General features: G+C 34.4%; 2 protein-coding genes across 3 annotated transcripts in view; one reads left to right on the top strand and one right to left on the bottom strand.

The window, feature by feature from the left end:
- Positions 1-5971: 5971 nt before the first annotated feature.
- The window catches only part of LOC149556168 (uncharacterized), a 70060-nt gene continuing 53449 nt past the window's right edge, over positions 5972-22582 (top strand). Inside the window, exon 1 of one of the 2 annotated variants that reach the window (XR_016364640.1) lies at positions 5972-6364. Coding sequence is in view for 1 of the 2 variants with exons in the window: in XM_089830295.1 (XP_089686421.1) it covers positions 6110-6364 (255 nt within the window). In the remaining variant the exon portion in view is untranslated. The remainder of the gene's footprint in view (positions 6365-22582) is intronic. The other variant, XM_089830295.1, reaches the window with a different exon arrangement.
- LOC149556169 (uncharacterized) lies at positions 10032-13951 on the bottom strand. The gene is made up of 6 exons (XM_089785841.1): positions 12807-13951; positions 12539-12691; positions 11997-12397; positions 11449-11854; positions 11206-11314; positions 10032-10260 (listed from the first exon to the last, which is right to left on the bottom strand). The coding sequence occupies exons 1-6, from the start codon at positions 13018-13020 to the stop codon at positions 10032-10034; spliced, it is 1512 nt and encodes a 503-aa protein (XP_089641967.1). The 5' UTR covers positions 13021-13951.

Genomic DNA, 22582 nt, shown 5'->3' with positions numbered 1-22582 from the left:
TATGGCATGGCAGGAATACTTATGCATTCATGTAAGTGCTAATATCACATTAACACTAACCAATCAAATCAAAGAATTTAAAAAGATTATATGAAATTTCAAATGTTTATTTTTTTTAAATTTTTCATTATTTTATAAATCATATTTTTCATTTATTCCATTGGTCCATACTATTTTTGGTAAGAGAGAAAATTAATTTTCTTCAGCAAAAATACAAATATTTTATAACCATTAATATATGCATTAATTGCAACTTTATCTTTTGTTGATAACAACTTTATCTTTTCTATATTTATGACAAGCTCATAAGGTTTTTTTTTAGTCATCTTATCTTCCACCTCACACAATTTGTCTAATCAATATTAATTCTCAATAGGAATATAATTTCAATATGTTATATCTTTGTATTTTAATTTCTAATTTTTTTAAAATTTCGATTTTTAAATAAAAGTAGTTAAATTATTAATATTATTTTACTTTTATAAAAATAAATTAAACAATATTATGTTCTAATTATATTTTATAATAGTGTTTGTAATATGTATAATTGATAAGTGTTACAATTTATAAATTATATCATTTATTATTAGTAATATTTTTTATTTAAATAATTTATCATTTAGTTTAAATATATTTAAAACTCACATATCTATTTTAATATTAAATTAATAATTATATTTTAGATTAAAAAAAAAATACTAAAGAAGATAACCACAAAAAAAGAAATAATTCAATTCTAAAAGATATATAAATTATTATTAAGTTTTATAAACTATGTATTAAAATTAAATAGTTATATTCTATTTCTTATTTATTACATCATATTTATTCATCAACATCAAACTTATATATTACATCTATTTATTATTTACAAATGTACATATTAAATTATATAGATATTATTTCATAATTAAAAATTACTTAATTTTATAAAAAAAATTGGAAATACAAAACATTAAATAGTGAACCTTCTCTAATTGTGTAAAATTAAACAATTAGTTTTACTTATAAAATATTTTTATATTTCAATACATTTCATTTTTCTTTATACAAGTGTGAGTTTTAATATAAAAATTAAATTCTTACTTTCATTAATTAAAATATAATATATTTTAATTTTTTATTATAACCATGATTTTATTTTGACTATTTGTTTTATTAAAATATATATATATATTTAATTCTCTCTCTCTCTCACACATGCACAACTTATGTTGGTATCACTCTATCTTACTATTTTATCTCTCTTCATCTTCCTCCTCTATATTATCTATCATTTTCTCTTCTGCATATATGCTTATATTGTTATTGTTCTATACTACTATTTTTCTCTATCTAATGATTAAAAATAGTGTGACTTCCATTTGATAATCAAGATGAGAATAATACATAGTTGGGGGAGTTTTTCCAACTACTTATGGTTTTCTAGTAGCATGCATAACATGCTTAAACATATAATGTGATACTCCAAATGCTTCATCACTTCTTCAAGTTCTATAATTCAAATATTGGTATGGATATCTTTCCTCATTGCACATATTTTAAGTTGTCAATGTAGAAGGTGCAAATTTGTCTAAAGCATATGAATTGATAGTAGTATGACATTAAGTACTTAGTGTCATATTGGGGACTTTGGCCTCTTATTCTTAGGCTTAAATGCCTAAAGATATAATAATATAACACAAGAACTTAACAACAAAATATGAGTCATCCTATCAGATCACAAGTGTATTTCTGGGACAAGAATTTAACAACAAAATATGAGCCATCCTATCAAATCACAAGTGCATTTCTAGGTAAAAATTAATGCATTCACAATGTTAATTTAGAACTATTTAACTTTTTTCTCACTCATCTACACCTCTACAACCATTATGCATTAGGCAGGAACCATGATGCATTGCGTCTCTTGTTTTAAACACATTTATTATTAGTCCCTGCCTTTTAAAAGGCAGGGAACTAATGTTTTTTTTTACCCCCCCATTAATTTATGCCAGACAAACTGCTGATATTTTCCAAAGTTTCGTAACGGTTGATGTAAAGTTTGATTTAAAATTTAATTATTAAATACTTGTTCTCATTTTTTGATTGGTTATGTGGCAATTTCCTGGAGTTTATTACGAATTTTGTAAGCTAAAAATCCAAAAAATTACGAGGCAACGTGTGTGGAAGCTTCTAGGTTGCTTGATCTCGAAAAAGGCGTGAACGTATCCCCGAGCTGTTCACCACCTGTACTGAATCCACTTTAGAAAATGTCCTACATTTCTTAAACTCTCAGATTCCTCAGCCCCGGGCCCAAATCAAGCAAAAATTCCAAAAAAATTTAATGTTCTTTGTCATTAATACACCTTCGAACCTCCTGTCAGGAAAAACAACAATTAAAACTCAAAACACTCACTGAAATGCAAGCATTTCTTGTCTACCTTCAACAACATAAATGTAGGAACACTTTTAAGTTACAAATTTATTCATATATCGTTAATAATAATTCATTTATAAATTCTCATACGATCAAACATTTATCAATGTAATTAATCAATATTTTTTCTTTTATATAATTATCATTATCCAATGTAAGAATATTATCTAGATAAGGAACTTTTTTAGACTCACTTTTGTTGCATTTTATGATTAATTAGAAGTGAAATATAAATTATATTTTAAATAAGGAACTTTTTTAGATTCTCACTTTTTAAAAAGACAATAAAATAAACATCTTACATTTTATGATTATTAGAGGTTAAATATAAATTATATTTTAAATAAGGAACTTTTTTGGACTCAATTTAAAAAAAAACAATACAATAACATCTTACATTTTATGATTAATTAGAAGTTAAATATAAATTATATTTTAAATAAGAATAGATATTTTATGATGATAAATAATATGTATTTTACTTTCAATTTTTGAATCATTATGTTAGTTTTAAAGTGTAAACATAACACTATTTTAAAAATAAATAGAGTGAAAATTTAGTTACATATAAATTATTATTTTTTAACAAGAACCAGTATTTTCCATTCAACTAGGAGAAATTTCATAATGAATACTCATAATACCTTAGAATTCATTTTTTGAGCACTTTTTAATCTAGCGACAATAAGTGTAATATAGTATTATAAAATTCTATGTTTAAAAAATAAAATTTTATATTTAAAAAAGAGTGTTCTAAATCTTTTATTAAAATTGTATTTATTAAATAAAATAAATATGATTTTATTTTAATACACAACACATGTATAATATACTTATTAAATATATAAATAACATTTAATTAATGCATTTAATGAATTAATTGAAAATCATATTATCACAATCAAGTTTATAGATAGATTGCTAAAGTTGGGTAAACTTATGTCATTTGATCAAAAAAAATTTAAAACTACAAACTAAACATAAACTATAATTTTTAATTATTAAAATTTAAAATAGATAAATCAATATGATAGATTTCATATTAACTATTAGTGTTTGAGTTCTTTTCAACTCTTATTTTGTTCGTTGTCAACTCTTATTATCTTCCTTACTCTCTATTTTGTTCCACTATTTGTAAAGAAGCATGTTTTAAATACAAATATACGATATATGTATTGCAAGATCTCCTTTTTTAACACATATAGCTACAACCCCCACTATGACCCCAAAAGGCAGGGACTCCAGCTTGCAAAGAGCTCTTTTTAAAAATAATTTATGAAGAACTCATATGAATTTAATTGGTAGAAATTTAGTTCATACATCATTATTTGTATTATTCATATACGACACAATGAAATAAAAAACATTAATAAATATTACTTTATTTTGAAATCTACAAATATTTATCAATTTATTTATAATTCAAAATTTTAACCATGTTATTAGACTTATCCAGTGATATAAAAAAATTCACTAATCTCATTTTTTTAGGTGGTTGTATGTTTTTATTTAAATTTAGCTGATTCATAGAAATTTAAAATTATTTCTATCTTCCACCTCACAAATATGTCTAATCAATATTAATTATTCCTATCTATTTTACTTACCAAGTCCAAATATAGACTTCAATGTTTTATATTTCTTATTTTAAATATATTTATTTCTAGTTTTAGATTGATGTTTATTTTTGTAATTTGTAAAATGTTATTGAAATATAGATATTTTAATCAAATAGAGTTAAATATATTTCTTATTTTAAACACATTTATTATTTAAGATAGTTTATGAAGAACTCATATGAATTTAATTGGTAGAAATTTAGTTCATACATCATTATTAGTATTATTCACATAGGACACAATTAAATAACAAATAATAAAAAATATTACTTTCTTTTGAAATCTACAAATATTTATCAATTTAATTATAATTCAAAATTTTAACCATGTTATTGGACTTATCCAATCATATAAAAAAATTCACTAATCTCATATTTTCAAGTGGTTGTACATTTTTCTTTAAATTTAACTATTTCATATAAATTTAAAATATCACTCCACTAGTGAAAATATAGGTAAAAGTATCAATATTACAGGTACTTGTGATCAATTTATGATTCTTAAATTACATTTAATTAAGGCCTCCATTTTAGAGATACTGTTTCCACAAGTTTTTGCCCAAAGATTTCTAAATGTTACAGTCTTATTGCACAGGTTTGGCAATGTGTTGGCTACAACCAAAAATAGAGAAGTAATTTTCCTCTTTTTTTCCTGATCAATCTATATTTTGGTTATTTGTATGAGAGGCAATAGACTAATATTCTTCTTAGTTCACAACTAGGAAAAAAGCTCCTTCCTCTAGCATTAAAAAGACCATTTGTAATTCAACAACAATACTCTTCCTCTTGCTACTGAACATCTATATACCATAATGTAATTCCATCTTTCTTTAAGAGTTTATGATTTTCATTTATTTATTCATACTTTTGATTTTTATTTTCCATCAGACATTGTGATTCTGTATTGGAAATTGGCTTATTATTGTGGTTTAGATATGGCTCATTTGTACATCAATTTTAATAATAAGATATCTATGAAATTTAAGCATTCCTTTGTTATTGTAATTTGCTATGCTTTTGGAGTCTCGTTGACCTGGCTGGGTCATATTCATGGCTAATAAATTAACTTCTTCCTTTCCAAGAAGCACTCTGACATACTCTTATTTAAAAAAAAATCTATTGTACTATCTTCACAACTTAAATAAATAACAAAAGTCAACTTGCATTTTGATATTTAGTTCCACTTATTTGTCCTAAACAAAATAAAACATAGAGATGATTTGAGAAGACAATATGTTATAATTTAGCAAAACACGGTTGACTGATATTTACGTAAGCAATTACTAGATCCATCTCAGTTTTTTTCGGGGGCTAATTTAAGATGCTAGAGATCATTCCATTCTTCAACTTTCCCTTTAACGTTTAGATGCTAAATATTGAATTAGTTATTTGTATTAATACGACAATAATCCTAGTGAGTTAAGCTTAGGTTTAATAGCCACAACTGCGGAGCAATGGTCTAACTTCTGGCAGGACCCAATGTCCTATTTGTGCATAATAAAACCTTGCTCTCTACCTCTCTCCCAAAGAAGTTAATAATGTATACTTTGTTATGTTCATGACACTTTCAATATTTCATACAACTATATGATTGGTTATAAACTACCATTTAAGATTGTACTCTTTCTTAAACACTTTTGTAATACATAATATATCCTAGAGCTGAGATTAACTTGGAAAGCAGGAACTATGGCACTTGTGCCACTTGTTTTCATCTTAAAGCCAAAAACAAATAGATCCATTTACCATCCAATTAAAACATTTATACCAAATAGACCAAAACTTTCCTTCAATTCAACCTTAAAAATTTTACTAAATACCCGCAACACCCCAAACTACAATTCCTAGTTGTAATTGGCCTAGAAAATTTCGTGCTTTATTTTATATCCTTTTCTCGGATAAAAGGAAACTGATTGAAGAGCCGCCAATGTTCACCGACTAATTAAAGTCTTGATAGTGTACAGGTAAAATATAGAAGAAGCCAACGGAAAAAAGATTAGGTAACTAATGATTCAGAATAAATATATAGGCGTACACAAAATTAAGTCCCTTCGGAGCTATCGGTTCGAGCCATGGCAGCATCTCTATGCTTGCTCAATTCATCCTCTTTCCTTCTTGAAAGGCCTTGCAATGTTCAGAATTGTTGTTCAAAAGCCAACACTCCTCGTTCAACATCCCTGTTTACTTCATTCAACAGATTAGCCTCAATTAGAAGTGCACTTCATTTACAGATAACGAGAGGGCTAAGACTCAGAAAAAGATTTGTTGTTCGAATGGCACCTGAGGTAGATAGAATAACACGGCGTAATCCGTTGGATTTTCCCCCGGTAAGTCGACATTTTAAATCATTTTTTGATTTGTTTGAAGTGAATTTTATTCTGTCGTGTTGATGGCACTTAATCATGGTTATACCTGAAATAGGTTTAAGGACACGGGCCGTTTTCATTATAAAATTTGTGATTATCTAATGGCCAGTTAAATACATCTGGAAATTTAGTTAAAGATGGGATGCGTTTTTTCTGTATGTATTTGGAATTTCGCCATGCACATATTTTTATTATTGGTTAAATTCAGGTCGCGTCGTTTCTGTATGGGGTGAGGAGATTTGCCTACAATCATCACATTACTATGTGGGTTTAATGTCCTGTTAAATTTTTATCTATATTTTAGCATAAGTGGATCTAATGTTTTCTGCATATGTCTTACAAGGGCTTTTAAGATATTGTACGTCTGCATTATAGTAATTTTTTTTAACAGATACCCAGTCATTCTTAATCTAAATTCCAGTTAACGATTAACTGTATCATACCTCACTTAGCTAACAAGTTACAATATTCTTCAATACAGTATCTTTATACCCAGTTAATATTAGCGAATGAACAGGCAAGATTTTATTGCTGTACGATTCCTGTTGACTTTGAAGAAATGCTGTCTGAATTTCTGCTCTATTTGTTTACCCAGTAACCTTTTGATAGCAGCAAAATCCTTCAAATCTAAAGACAGTTTTTTTGGAACTTAACGAGGGAAAAAGTGAATTTTCACAAAAATGCAGAAAACTGTAAAACTAAGAAGAGAAAAATTCTTACGTCTCTCGAGGATGCATCCCCAGGTTTTATATCGGCTGTTCCAGTGAAGTGGGTATGGTAGGATGTTCTCGAGATAGTCCCTCAATGGCCATTCTCGATTTATAAAAAACTGGCAGGCCTTGGAACTTGGAATGACTTTCAAGTCCAATGTTAGTGTTTGTAGCAGAGAATGAATGAATGAAGGAATTTTATTGACTTCCTTAAGACCAGGGGTCTAAGAGACCAAGAATTTAATCTTAAATCTTCTTCATGTTCTTCAAAATGCCAGCTCTTCAGTTGTGGATCTTTATTAGGAAACCAACAGTTTTGTGAATCTTCGGTTCTTCAAAAAGTTGTTTTAGACAACCTTCCTTCAAGATTTTCTCATATTGAACTTGGATATCTTGGTAAGCAGCACATTCAAAGAAAAGGTGGCATTCAGAAACCACTACCCCTTTGCTGCAAAAAGTACACAATCTTACTTCCCAAACTTCCTTGGGAACCATCCATCTGCTTGTCTCACTCTTTAGATAATGAGACCTGGTTCTTAGTTGTGCCACTACCAATCTAGCCCTACCTTTGATTGCCACGTCCCAAGTCGGATTGAACTCTTTCACGAAATTGTTTGTTTTTGGCCCCATTTGTGCTGTCCACATGACAGCCCTGAATTTTTCTAGCACATATCTTTACATCTCTCGATTATTGTGTAATATCCCTTGCCCAAACTGACTGATTTTAGCTCAAGGAATACTGTCAAACACTTGTATTGCTGCCTTTCAATGCTAAGAAATTTAGAATGTTCGCAAATGGTATTACAATGCCTTTTACAATGAACTAATGTGCAAGTGCAGTTTTTTTGATATTTTCAATGCATATACATGGAAACTAGATATGGAATGCATACCTACAGCCAACTGATATTTTGATAAACAATTGACATACAACTATCATGTGGATCATATATGCTATAAGATGGACATTTCATCAAACACATGGTATGCAACATGTATTTCTTTTATTGGATTCATTCTCATGTACAATGTTGCTATGAGTTTGCCAAGACAAATGGCTTACAATAATGACTACAGTAATGCCAAAATTTGATTCTGAATTCTCACAGCAAAATCATATGCCCAAAAAAATTACAATGTTAACTACTAATAGCTGCAAGAGGAACTTGATAATATTGATGCCCAAGGATGGAGATGAATCAAGCATAAGTATTGTAGTGCGACATCGTTCTTGCGTATTGTAACAGCCAATAATAAATGTATGCTCCAATTTAAGCACAAATAGAACTCTTGATTTGAAGCTCTCCTGAATACCAAATTCGACGGATATTTCACCACCTCAAATGGTTGCAACACTGAAGAGTTGACGTTCTCCAATGGCTGACTGAAATTGGAAACCTTAGTTTCTTCTCCCAATTTTATATCAAATGCAATTCACAATAATCAAATGATTAACAATGAAGCTGTCATCTTTATTTATTCTTTTCCTTCACCCTTCTAGAAGGAAATAAAATATTATTTAATTGCATTCTTGAGAAGCTTCCCCCTTTCCAATACAATAATTAATTGTATTTTTGGAAAATGCACTCTCTAGAAGCTTCTCCCTTGCAATACAATAATTAATTGTGCTTATAGAAAATTAAATTAATTAAATATAAAGTCACCTTTTAATTTTAATTTTTTTTAATAACTGTATAAGAAATTAATTTAATCAATTTCTCCTTATTTCTTCACTTAGCCTTCATAGAATGTAAAGGCTAAGAACTCCACCGAGTTGCTAAAAACATGGGGACATTATAGTCCAACCTCCTCGAAATTGCTTGTCCTCAAGCAACTTCAAGTTCGGATGCTGCAAAATCTCCTCATTCTCCCATGTCGCATCCTCTATTGGCGGGTCCTTCCATTTCACCAAATGCTCCCTTATAGTACGCCGTCTCAAGTTTCTTTCCCTCAAATCAATGATAGCCTCTGGCACCAATACCAATTTTCCCTCATCATCCAAGGGTGGAAGCACTGTAGAAGGAACAATATGATGTCCTAGAGCCTTCTTGAGCCGTGACACATGAAAAACGTTGTACACCTTGCTCTTCGCCAACAAAGCTAACTCATAAGCCACCTATATCACTTTCCTGATAATCCTGAATAGACCATAGTATCGTGGCTTAAGTTTCTTGGCACCACTCTTCTTGAGAGTGGATTGATGGTAAGGCTGCAATATGAGATACACCATATCTCCAACCTCAAAAGTCCACTCAGTCCTCTTCTGGTTTGCATACTGCTTCTGCTAATTCTGTGCCTTGGTTATATTATCCTTGAGAGTCTTAACAATGTCTTGACTCTTCTATAACAAATCACTTGCACTAGGCACTCTACTATCATTCAAAAGTAGATCCATAAAATTGGGTGCCTCATACCCATACAGGGCCATAAAGGGTGACATATGAATATACTTGTGATAAGCGGTATTGTAGCAATACTCATAGAGATAAATCCACTTTACCCATGCCTTCTGTTGCCCTGCTATATAATTTTTGAGATATCCCTCCACCCATTTATTCACTATCTCTATCTGACCATCTGTCCAAGGGTGATAGCTAGTACTCAGAGTGAGCTCTGTCGCACACAACCTGAATAGCTCCTACCAAAAGTGACTCATAAACCTGCTGTCTCTGTCACTCACAATGCTCCGAGGTAAGCCATGTAATCTGAATATCTCCTTGAAGAACAACTCTACCACCTGTGTAGCAGTGATCGGAAAGAAGTGTGCAAACTTCGTAAGGCCATCCACAACCACATATATGCAGTCCCTACCTTGGGCTCTAGGCAGTCCTATGATGAAGTCCATAGATAAACACTCCCACTTCCTATTAGGAATCGGAAGTGGCTGAAGTAAACCACCTGGATAGGAGTGTTCCTGCTTATTCTGCTGGCAGGTGGGAACACTCCCTAACATACTGAAGTACCTCTGCTTTGAGCCCTTTCAATGTGAAGCGCTCTCTAATTTGCTGGTATGTCTTGTAGAAACTAGGATGTCCTACCGTAGGTAAATCATGAAAAGATTTCAGAACCATCCTCCTCACTACTGAGCCCGGAACCAAAAATATTCGCCCTTTGTAAATGATGAGCTCATTCACAAGGGTGTATTTGCTGTCTTGAATAGTTCCATCCAAAGAAACGCGAATCGGAATCGGCAAGGCCGAATCAAATCGTGAATCGGCAATGAATTGGCGATGAATCGGCAAATTTGAAAAAACCCTTTAAATTTAAAGATTTTAACAATTTAAAACTTATTTCATGCACCCTTTATTGAATATAACTTAAGCACACTATAACATCATCAAATAGAAGTTAAAACTTAACATACATAAACATGGAACATAAAATCCATCACATACGTAACTATGTTATCTAAAATGTAAATTGTAGGCTAGCTGAAGTAAATAGAAATCAAATGATCATAATGATTTAAATCATAGAATGTATGTAAGATGATCCATAAGACATCAAATCATAAATTTATGTAAGAATCTAAGATGAAGATCCATGAAAGTTTGAAACATATGTCTATCAATGATTCGGTATCAATATCTGTAAACAAAATATAAAAACAAGGCTCCAGCTCAAGCCTCAGGCTCATAGTCATCATCATCCTCAACATCATCCTCAAGCTCGGCTACAGCCTCAGCCTCAGCCTCTGAGTATCCAGTCTGCCTAGTAGCAAGGTGTCTAATGTAGGTCCTAGAGGACTGTCGAGCCATATCTCCCGCATATAAGATGGGCTCACGAATGTCGCTAGGGCCTGTGTTTGTGCGTGCACGTGTGCGTCTACCAATGCCTGAAGAACGTGCTCTAGCTGCCTCAGCCTCTATATCCACCTGGTCAATCCACGCACGGTCTTCTTCAGTGAAGACTGGATCTACAACCTCTGTGAGCCACTCTGATTCTAGATCAATCTCCTCCAGAATGATCGGAGAGGAGTCAGTGCCCAAAATCTGTTTGATCCTAAGACGGAGGTTGTAATGAACGAAGACAAGATCATTCAACCTCTGCACTGTCAACCTGTTTCTCCTCTTCGAGTGGATGTGCTCGAACATGGACCAACTGCGCTCACATCCAGAAGCACTGCTTGGTTGACTCAGAATACGAATGGCAATTTTTTGAAGTTTTGGGGTTGTGGCCCCAAACATTTGCCACCATCTATCTGAAATAAGGGAAAATAAAAATAATTAGTCTCATTTACAAATTACAAATTAAAAGTTAACTCTAAAATTACATAATCAACTTTAAGTTTAGAATCTAGATTCATGAATATTGAATATATTATTTAATTTTTACCTGGCTGTATTGTTTCCCGAGCATCTATGGCTACCCTGCTAGAGAAAAGTGGCCCTTCTTTATTATTGAACTTATCAAGCTCAATAATTGCAGCACTGCTATCCTCATCAGTACTCAACCTCTGGATCACTGTATATAATCCGGTGAGAACCTCCTCATCCGCCTTGAAGTCAGGACGGAAACGAAATGCCAAATTCAAAAAGTAAGCTGCTGCATGGATGGGTCTGTGGAGCTGATTCTGCCATCTCCTATCAATGATGTCCCAAATAGGGGCATACTTCTCCTGCACTCCTGCATACTGAGCTCTAATGGCCTCCTTGGCCCTATCCATGCCCTCATATATGTAGCCCATAGAGGGCTTCTCCCCATCAGCAGTTCGTAGGAGAGATACAAGAGGCTCAGTGGCCTACATATAAAGTAAAACAAAAATTTGAGTCAAAACTTAAACATAGAATAATTCAATAATATAACTTAAGGTAAAACTAAATCATTAAACAATTAGCATAGTAAACTGTAAAATATTAAATGTTAAATTGCAATAAAATTACCTTAAGGATTTCTCTAGCAGGTTTCCAAAAACCATCATCATCAAATATGCAATCCACCACATCTATCCCTGCAGTGGTCGTAGCATAGGAAGATGAAATCCACTCCCGCCCAACAAACATGCTCCTCAAATCATCCCTTGATGTCAACAAGGACTGCAAGGTGATGAAATTCGAGGCAAACCTCGTGATCCCTGGACGAGCTAACTCTTTGTCTCCTGTGTACTTCCTCATTGTGCTAAGGACAAATGAATGATTATAAATAAACTTGCATATGTTTTTTGCCCTTTCCACACATGACTTGACCCACTCAAGTTTGCCAATTTCCTCCAACATGAGGTCAAGGCAGTGTGCTGCACAAGGGGACCAAAATATGGTGGGGTGCCTCTCCATCAAAAGTTTGCCTACAACAATTTTAAGATAATTAGAAATTCAAATTTCAAACATGTTAGAACTTAGGAAACTTAGAAATTCTAATTTAGAATTAGAAAAAGTTCAAAATTCAAATAAATTTATTTTCAAAACTTAAAAAGTTAAAAGTTTACCTGCAGCAACATAACTTGCTGCATTATCCGTCACCACTTGCACCACATGTTGTTCCCCCACCTCTGCTATAACTTCCTCAATAACCTCACATAAGTATGTGGCGTTTTTTACATGAGCAGAAGCATCAATGGATTTGAGGAACATGGTATATCCTACAAGTAACAAAACAACGAATTATAATTACTATTAGCAATCAGCAAATCAAAATTTGAAATAGTCAATCACGATTCAAAATTATGTATGTAGGAAAGTAGAATGATCAATCACCTCCACAGGATACAAGAAAATTGAGGAGTGTTCTTCCCCTCCTATCTGTCCAACCATCAGTCATGATGGTGCAACCCTTTTCGATCCACTCCTTTCGGTTGTCCTCAAGCTCATGCCTCATATCCTCAACCATTTCCTCCAGGAGGTATCCACTCAACTCAGCCTCAGTTGGGGCTTTAAACCCCGGACCACAAATGGTAACTGCATCTATCATGTTCTGCCAATAAGGAGTCCTGTCACAAATAGATAATGATATTGATTAGAAATTTAGATGTCAAAAACTAAAATCATAAAACAAGTAGATATAATTAAAGTTTTACTTTTACTTTTAACTTTAACTTTGAAGATAACAAAGAAAAAAGAATCAATTACTTGGCTGCAATAAATGGAATGTTGCAAAAGTACCAGAATTTGCAAATCTCTTTTCTAGCAGCATCATGAATCTCCTTGTTCAAACCCATGCCCACAAGCGTGGGTTGGGAGCCAGGAGTAGTGTGGGGCACAAAGTAACTATCCATTCTGCTTTTCCGCACTCTAGGCCGCAATAGGTTGGTGTTGGACTCTGTCTTAGTATGAGACCAACTACCACTAACACTCACATGAGCACTAGCACTAGGATGAAAAGGAGGCCTAGAAGAACCCTCTCCAACACAACCTACAGATGCGGAAGCTGATGCAGATGCACTTGCAGATGTAGATGCGGTTGCGGATGTGGGAGCACCGGAGCCAATACCTCTTAACCCTTCAAGTTGAATTTTCTTAGTCAACTTGTCTTGTTCAATTTTTTCTAATGCCACTAAACAAGAGCGTTTTGCCTCAGCGGTTTGTTGAGTGCAAACTGTGACATCATGGCCAGGTATGCCAGCAGTGTGGTATTTCAATCTATAGATACCTCTCGAATTTATTTTTTCTTTGCAAAATATACATTTTGTTTGATATTTGGTTCTCCCAGGAAACTCTTCATTATATTTCCAGCATTCATCTTTTTTACCCATTGTGGAAATTGGAAAATGAAAGCAAAGGGCTACTGCAATAAAAAAATTCATGTAAAAAATCAAAGTTTGCAACTAATAAACAAAAACTACAAAACAACAAACCCTAGTTTGCAATTTAGTAAAAATAAAAAACATTCAAGATTTGCAAATGAACACTAAAAAAATTTAACAAAAAATGCATACTACACTAACATGCAAAAAAAAAACCAACACTTACTTCTTGCAAATGAGTCGAGGAGTGTTGATATTGACTCCTTAATGCTCCCAATGCAATTTATGGCCTCCTCAAATGGACTTCTGATCTCTTTGGTGCTCTTCCTTCTTGCCGGTTGGAAACCTATGGATTCTCTTTTCTCTTCTTCTCTCTCACTCTTCCTCTCTTCTACTCATACTAAGCAAATAGAAGGCTCTTTAGGGTTATAACAAAGAGGAAAGTCAACTTAGAAAGCAAATAAAACATGTGTTTTTTTTAAAAAATTGAACTTTCTATCCTTGCTGCCGTGGCCGATTTCTGGAGATTCACGATGGCGATTTTGGCGATTCAGGCGATTCACAAGAAAAAATCGCCACCAGCGATTTTCGATTCCAAAAAAATCGGGAGCCATGAATCTTATCGCGATTTCGGCGATTTCATGGTGATTTTTGGAACTATGGTTCCATCTATGAATCCGACTATCCACGCATCCTTTGCATAATCTGCAAGAATCAAGTGTCTCCAATCCTCTGATATATCTATCAATAAGCTCAAATGGGGCCTACGTGATAAATCATCAGCAACTACATTCTGTGTCCCCTTAAAATATGTAATATCAAAGTCATAGGACAGTAACTTGCTCACCTACTTCTGCTGCTTATTATTGAGATCTCACTGTCCCAAAAAGTGTTTTAGGCTATTATGGTCAGTATTAATACAAAATTTGCTACCTACCAAATATTGCTTGAATTTAGCCAATGCATGCATAATGGCTAACATCTCCTTATCATATATGTTGGAGCTCTGCTTTGACCCTCTTAATTTCCTGCTCTCATAAGCAATAGGGTGCTTCTCCTACATAAGCACCGTTCCAATGCCCTCTCCGGAAGCATCACAGTGTAGCGCAAAAGGTTTGCTGAAATTTGGTAACGCTAACACTGGATAGGAAGTCATCAATTCCTTAAATTTCTCAAAACACTTCTGTGCCTCAAGAGTCCACAAGAAAGCTCCCTTTCTCATCAAATCTATCAAGGGTGCTGCATGCCTGGAATAGCCATCCACAAACCTCCTGTAGAAACCACATAATCCCAGAAAGCCCCTCAACTGTGTAAGGTTCAGTGGTGAAGGCCACTCCACAATGGCACAAATCTTTTCAGGATCCATGCGTGCGCTTTTTGCATTGATGATGTGATCTAAATACAACTCTGTCATACTTAAATCACGTTTCGACTCCTTTGCATACAATGACTTTGCCCAATATATCCAACGCTGTGTCAAGGTGAACCAAGTGGTCCTCCCAAGATCTACTGTACACCAAGATATCATCGAAGAAGACAAGTACGAATTTCCTTAACTGAGGGTGGAAAACCCTATTCATTGTTGCCTGAAAAGTAGCAGGTGTGTTAGTTAGCCCAAATGGCATAACTACAAACTCAAAATGGCCACAATGATATCTAAAGGCTGTCTTCTCGATGTCCTGCTCTCTAACTTTGATCTGGTGATAACCTGATTTCAAATCTATTTTTGAGAAGAAGCAAGCTCCATGAAGCTCATCTATCAACTCATCGATCCTGAGAATGGGGTACCTGTTTTTAATTGTCTTCCTATTAAGCACCTTGTAATCAATGCACATCCTCAATGTCCCATCCTCCTCCTTCACCAACACCATTGAAGAAGCGAAAGGAGGCTTACTTGGTCTAATGTGGCCATAGCAAGTAACTTCTTTATGGTTTTTTCAATTTCATCCTTCAACCTCTTTGGATGCCTATAAGGTGTAATCATGATGGGCTTAGCCCCCTCCTCTAACTCAATGATGTGCTCAATACCCTTGTCTGGTGGTCTACCTAGTGGAATGTTACTGAACACCTTAGAGTGTTTAACTCTAAGCTCTTGAATATTAGGAGGATATTCAGTCTTCTGCTGTCCCTCCTCTGATGGCATTAATATGCACTTTGCTGCCCACTCTACTTGATCATGTTGAATCAATTGAGCCATCCTCCGGAAAGAGACCATTTTGAAATCACTGTCCCTAAGTGCTTTAAGAATTTGTGTCTTCCCATTCACTTTAAACCTCATCTCCATCTCCTTGAGATTAAGAGTGAACTCACCAATATCGTGCAACCAACTCATCCCAAGGATTATATCTGTATCTCTCATAGGCGCAACATAGAAATCTTCCTTAAAGGCATAATTATTAACTTCCAATGGGAGTCTAGTGATCTTACAATCACAATTGAGGACATAGCCATCAGCTACCCTCACTCTAATTCCCCCAAATTCCTCTGTTTGTATGCCACTCTTCTCCACCAACCTAGCATCAATGAAATTATGAGTGGCTCCAGTATCAACCAAAGTTATAACTCATTGTCCAGTAAGTACTCCTCTCATTCGAAATGATCCTTCCTGCTCGATACTAGTGAGACAAGGTTCCCTAAGTTGCCCATCTCCTTGCCCATTCGTGGACTTCATTTTAGACAAGTTTTCAGCCTTGTCTTCCTTTTTTTCACCATCTATTTTCTCTATATCAGATTGTTGGTCTTAATCATCTGATTCTGATTCCTCATCGTATGCCCACATAACTCTGTTAGCTTTTCCCTTTGGTCTAAGAGGACAGTTATGGTTTGCATTATAAGGTCCCTTACAGTAGAAACATAATTTTTTCTTCCTTAAATCATTTAATGTTTCCCTATCAAAAGGTGCTGGAGTTTTATCTTTAGAATCATTTTAAAAATCAGTCTTTTTTGATTTTTTATAAAATGGTTTGTTATCCTTACTAGAAGATGCTCCTTTGGACTGAAATTTGTTTGTTGGGACTGCATGTTCCACACTTCTTGCCTTTTTTATAGCTTCCTATGAAGAAATGGGATCAAATGCCTTTATTTAACCTCTCAATGGTTCTGATAGGCCTTCAATGAAAAAAATATCAATTTACGCTTTGAAATGTTTGGCACCATGACTGCCAACTGCTGAAATTCACCAATGAAATACTCCAAATTGCCTATTTGTTTCAGCTGTGCTAATTCCCAGAAGTAAACATCTAGATCTTTCTTGTCAAATCTTTCAACCAACCTATCCACAAAGTCTTGATACTTTGTCACCTGATTATGTTAACGTGTTACCATACCATGCTATCGCCAATCATGTGCTACTCCCTCCAAATGCAAAGTGGTGTATTTGATAGCTTCAATCTCTATTATTGGCCTCAGTGCCAAGGATGTGTCAAGTTTATGAATCCAAGCTTGAGCTGTCATCTTACCACTTCCATCAAATGTAGGCATAATAAGCTTGTCTGTAGCTCTCTTCAGCTCACTATTTTGACCCCCTAGGCCTCCTATCCTGTCTGAGTGACCTGTAATGTTCTCTTCTCTGATTTGCAAAGTGTTCAAAGGTCATCCTCTCCCAAATTTGTGGTGCCAATAATTCCCATTCATCATTTGCAGCCATAAGGATATCTGCAAATGTCTCATCCTCAACTTCCTCAGTTGGTTCTTGTACTGGTTCCTCTCTAACTAAAGTAGGAGGTGTGGGCCTGTCTGCTATTCTGGAAAGAGTTTTACGAGTTTTAGGTGATCCCACTGCACTCCTGTTATCCCTTTGTTCCAAATTCCGTCTGTCCTGTGGGTTCATGTGCTCAACCATGGTGGTGAGTGCCTGCAAAGCCTGAGCCATTCGCTCTTGTCCTGTAACCATTGCTTTGAAAAATTCCTTTGTTTCCCGATCCTCATTCTTATTGTCTCTTGGTGGGCTATGCTGTTGCCTGTCACCCATGGTGTCTAGCTGCTTGATAAAATCTCGTTCCTTGTCAAACAAAGCTCACTTGATAGTGAAAAATTTGTGAGAGCCAACCCCAAGTGGCTTGTGATTGCTAAACCCTCAGGATGGAGGATTTAACTCTGATACCAATGTAATATCCCTTGCCCAAATTAACTGATTTTAGCTCAAGGAATATTGTCAAACATTTGTATTGCTGCCTTTCAATGCTAAGAAATTTAGAATGTTCGCAAATGGTATTACAATGCCTCTTACAATGAACTAATATGCAAGTGCAGTTCTTTTGATATTTTCAATGCATATACATGGAAACTAGATATGGAATGCATACCTATAGTGAACTGATATTTTGACAAGCAATTGACATACAACTATTATGCTGAGCATATATGCTATTAGATGGACATATCGTCAAACAAATGGTATGCAACATGTATCTCCTTTATTGAATTCATTCTCATGTACAATGTTGCTATGAGTTTGCCAAGACAAATGGCTTACAATAATGACTACAATAATGCCAAAATCTGATTCTAAATTATCATAGCAAAATCATATGCCCAAAAAAATTACAATGTTAACTACTAATAGCTGTCAGAGGAACCCGATAATAGTGATGCCTAAGGATGAATCAAGCATAAGTACTGTAGTGCAGCATCATTTGCGTACTGTAGCAGCCAATAATAAATGTATGCTCCAATTTAAGCGCAAATAGAACTGCTGAATTGAAGCTCTCTTGAATACCAAATTCAGTGGATATTTCACCACCTCAAATAGTTGCAACATTGAAGAGTTGACGTTCTCCAATAGTTGACTGAAATCGGAAACCTTAGTTTCTTCTCTCAATTTTATAGCAAATGCAATTCACAATAATTGGATGATGAACAATGAAGCTGTCACCTCTATTTATTCTTTTCCTTCACCTTTCTAAAAGGAAATAAAATATTATTTAATTGCATTCTCTAGAAGCTTCCTCCTTTTTAATACAATAATTAATTGTATTTCTAGAAAATGCATTCTCTAGAAGCTTCTCCCTTGCAATACAATAATTAATTGTGCTTCTAGAAAATTAAATTAATTAAATATAAAGTCACCTTTTAATTTAATTTTTTTTAATGACTTTATAAGAAATTAATTTAATCAATTTCTCCTTATTTCTTCACTTAGCTTTCGGAGAATGTAAAGGCTAAGAACTCCACTGAGTTGTTAAAAAGATGGGAACGTTACATATTGATGGGACATTGTTGCATGTTAATGTCCCATTTGCTCAACCACTTATTTTCATGTTTCATCTATGCCTTCTTTCTACACACTAGCTTCTCTTCAATGACTAGTTTGGGCCATTGATGATTATCTATATTTCAACTTTATCTAGATAGCTTAGCAAATTGTTTACTGCTGATGCCTGATGCAAGTAGAGTTGATACTAGGTAAGGTAAGTCCACACTTGGTCAAGGTAAGCTATGCCAAGGCAAATGGCCAAGTTTTCCAATGGGTCAGGCAACTGGGTAGAAGGGTGATGGTGCCCTCACATCCACCAAATACCTCAATCTCACCTATTCCCACTCCCACGCACTAAGCTTCACCAAACTTCAATGGGACTTTACACCTTCCTATCAATCCTCGCTAGCACCCCCTAGGATCTTTCAGCTCTATCACCACCAAGGCAGCCCATAAGCATAACAGGGGCATTAGGCAACTCCACCATCTTGGATTCAACTATCCTTGAGGTTCCAAACCCCAATTCAAACACCCACAATAAGATACTGTCAATTAGGCCTAAAACAGATCTAACTCAATTATGCCTCCTTATCGAGTTTTTGGCAAATGACTTCAAATTTCTCCAAAACACCCTCAAAACCAAATTGACATTCAGATACCCATTTGGGAGCTCTCTAAGATTTGTAAGTTTTAGGTCCCCAAGTTGTATCAAGTCACCAAACCTTAAATACCTTAAGATTAAGAATTTGAGGCCTTAATGGTAGGGTTATACAAATTCAATATTTTGGATATCATCCAACTGGCAAATCTTCACAACCTTGTTGGATTCACTTCATACACTCCCATACACCTCGATATTGTTCCAAACTTCATACAACCTTTACTACCACGCATTGCTACACAATACCAGGTTAGGCACATTTGAATGCCTAACCTAACAGGTTTTATCTTGCAAGGAAAAGGTGATGGCATGAAAAATGAGAACAAAACCCTATTGTACACGAGGCTGCCTCCCTCTCTGCAAAAGATCTTCATTTTCCAACAGTGAAATTAAGAGAGATAGCCCATTCTTGTCAAAATCCTGGTTACAGTCCTTATAGGACCAGTGAGCAATCATAATTTTGATAAGGCTTTAAAACCAAGTAAAATCTACCAATGTATTCAATGTGAACAAAATGAAATGCCAAGCATCTTCAGTTCATTCACCAAGTTACATAAATCAGTGTGAAGTGAAATGCATTAAGACAATAGACTTACCGAGTATCACAGTCTGGGAGTTGCACACTAAATCCAAGCACAAACTTCATTAACCAGACCAAAAGTCTTTGAAGGGTCTTATACAGACGTGGCAAATGGCTTTCCAGCTTCCAAGCTGCATCTCCATGGCAAAAACTTCACTTGAGTGTTCAACTCCCACAAAAATGGAAAAAGTTCAAAAGTTGCATTTTGCAACTTTTCTTGCAAAAAATGCAATACGTGAGCATTTTCAACCTAAACCCAACTATGACCTATCCAAGTGCAACCAAAAGGAAGAAGAAACATATCAAGACATGAAATTTTATTCAAGAACAAAAATTGATGTATAGTTGACCTTTTACTGATGTTGACCCAGTTTGACCAATGAGCAAACAATGCCTTATTGTGACACAACATGAACAGATTTTTACAGCTCAATATGAAATGACTCCAACATGCTCAAAACATCTAAACATATCTTCCTAATGATCACAAATCCAAAATTTGAAAGGAAATGATCAGGATCATCCATGATGCTCCTGCAACAATGCCTCAGCAGAAGCATAGCTGCTTCCTTTATGAGAATCTATACCTGCTTCCTTTACGAGAATATCATATGGAACCATTGATTGACTTTGATTACTTGTGATAAGATTCTTTTGAATTCTTTCTATTTGTTCCATTTGTGATTTGAAAGGGTGCTCCACAAAACCTCACAACCATAGAACACAACTGGTGTCACCAACAGGCGAAAAAGAGTTTTCGGGGTTTTCCAATCTCATAGCTCTGCCTTTCTTCACTTTTCTTGTAGTAAGAAAAGAAGCTGTCCAACCTCCTTGTATCCATTTAGTTCTACATGTCTCCAACTTAAGCCTGTTGTGGAAATCAATTGCCAAGTATTTGTATTCTCCACAATCTCTCATAGACTTCCTCTGAAGATGAAATAAACTTGTTGGCTTCATCCTTTTTAAGGAGAGAATCGTGATCTCGGTTTTGCTACCGTTCACTTGCATGCCAAACTCCTGACAAAAACTCTCTAGAGCTTCCAAGTGTTTTCTGAAAGCTTGGACAGTTTGTGCAATTAAAATGAGATTGTCCACATAAAGAAGCAACTTCAACACACAACCAGTAAGTTGGATGTCCTTCCCAATAGTTCTGTTTAACCAACATTCAAGTTTATCATTATACAAGCCAAATAGAGTGTCAAGAGTGGGTATCCCTGTTTTACCCCAAATATCATTTCCAAAGAATTTTTGACTTACTTTCATTTTTCTGATTCTAGCTCTAACTTGTTCATAAAGTTTATGTACTGCTGCTCTAAGCTCATTTGGAAACTTGAGTTTCTCCATTCTTTTCCAAAGCTCGTCTCTGGACATAGTGTTGAAAGCTTTTCTGAAGCCTATGAAACAACAAAAGGCGTCTCTACCTTGGAGGTCCCAAACTTTTTCAATAAGGTGCTTAAGAGTTATGCAATGGTTGATGTTAGAGTGTCTTGGTCTAAATCCAGCTTGCACTATCACTCTTGTTTCTTCTTCTTTGACCAACTGCTGATTTTGCACTCTATCATGCTTCCAAATATCTTCCAAGGAGTGGATTGACCATGCTAGTACAGTAATTGGAAGGGTTATTAGGGTCTTCACTCTTGTAGAGTGGGATAACCATGCTGGTAGTCTATACCAGAAAACTGCTTTGAGTGACACTAATGGAAATCTTTTGAATGTGAGGAGCAGCAGCTCTATTCCCCACTTTAAGAGTTCAACCTTTAATCCATTAATCCTTTAATCCATTAATATCCTGTGCATCATTACTGCCAAAACATTTTATATCTTGTTTGACATCTTCCACCGGAAAGAGTCTGGTTGAAGTGTTAATTGAGGGAGGATTACATTTTCTTGTCGCTCATTGAAAAGCTTTGGATAGTCTTAGCGATGAATATTCATGATATGATTTCCTGTCTGTCTTCTCCTTTGTTGAAGTTCTCTCCAAAATCCTTTGGGATTGTGTTAGCCCAAGGAGATTAATACATTTCTCTTTGAAATGACAGAGCTTGCCTTCTAAGTTGCTGGTTTGGGTTTGGTTTTGAAGAATCAGTTTGATGATATGCCAAAGTTTTCAAAAGGGGTTTAGGTGCGTTAGTACAAAAACATGTAAAAGTTATACACACACATAGAGATATATGCAACCTAGAAGCATGAGTTCAGATTAGAGTGTCACACAGTATCATAAAAACAACAAAATTACCATAAACTTGTAATCATAGCACCATGAATCATGATCTATAAGTAATCCACTATACTGTGACTTTTGTTTAATCCAATTTATTTCTATATTTTCCTTAATTATATACCTTATCCTTGTTT

This window comes from Cupressus sempervirens, chromosome 5 (genome assembly GCF_028749045.1).
Source record: "Cupressus sempervirens isolate cs-2001-9-10 chromosome 5, ASM2874904v1, whole genome shotgun sequence".
NCBI lineage: Eukaryota > Viridiplantae > Streptophyta > Pinopsida > Cupressales > Cupressaceae > Cupressus > Cupressus sempervirens.
The sequence above is the reverse complement of the archived record's forward strand: the minus strand, read 5'-3'. Positions and strand labels throughout refer to the sequence as shown.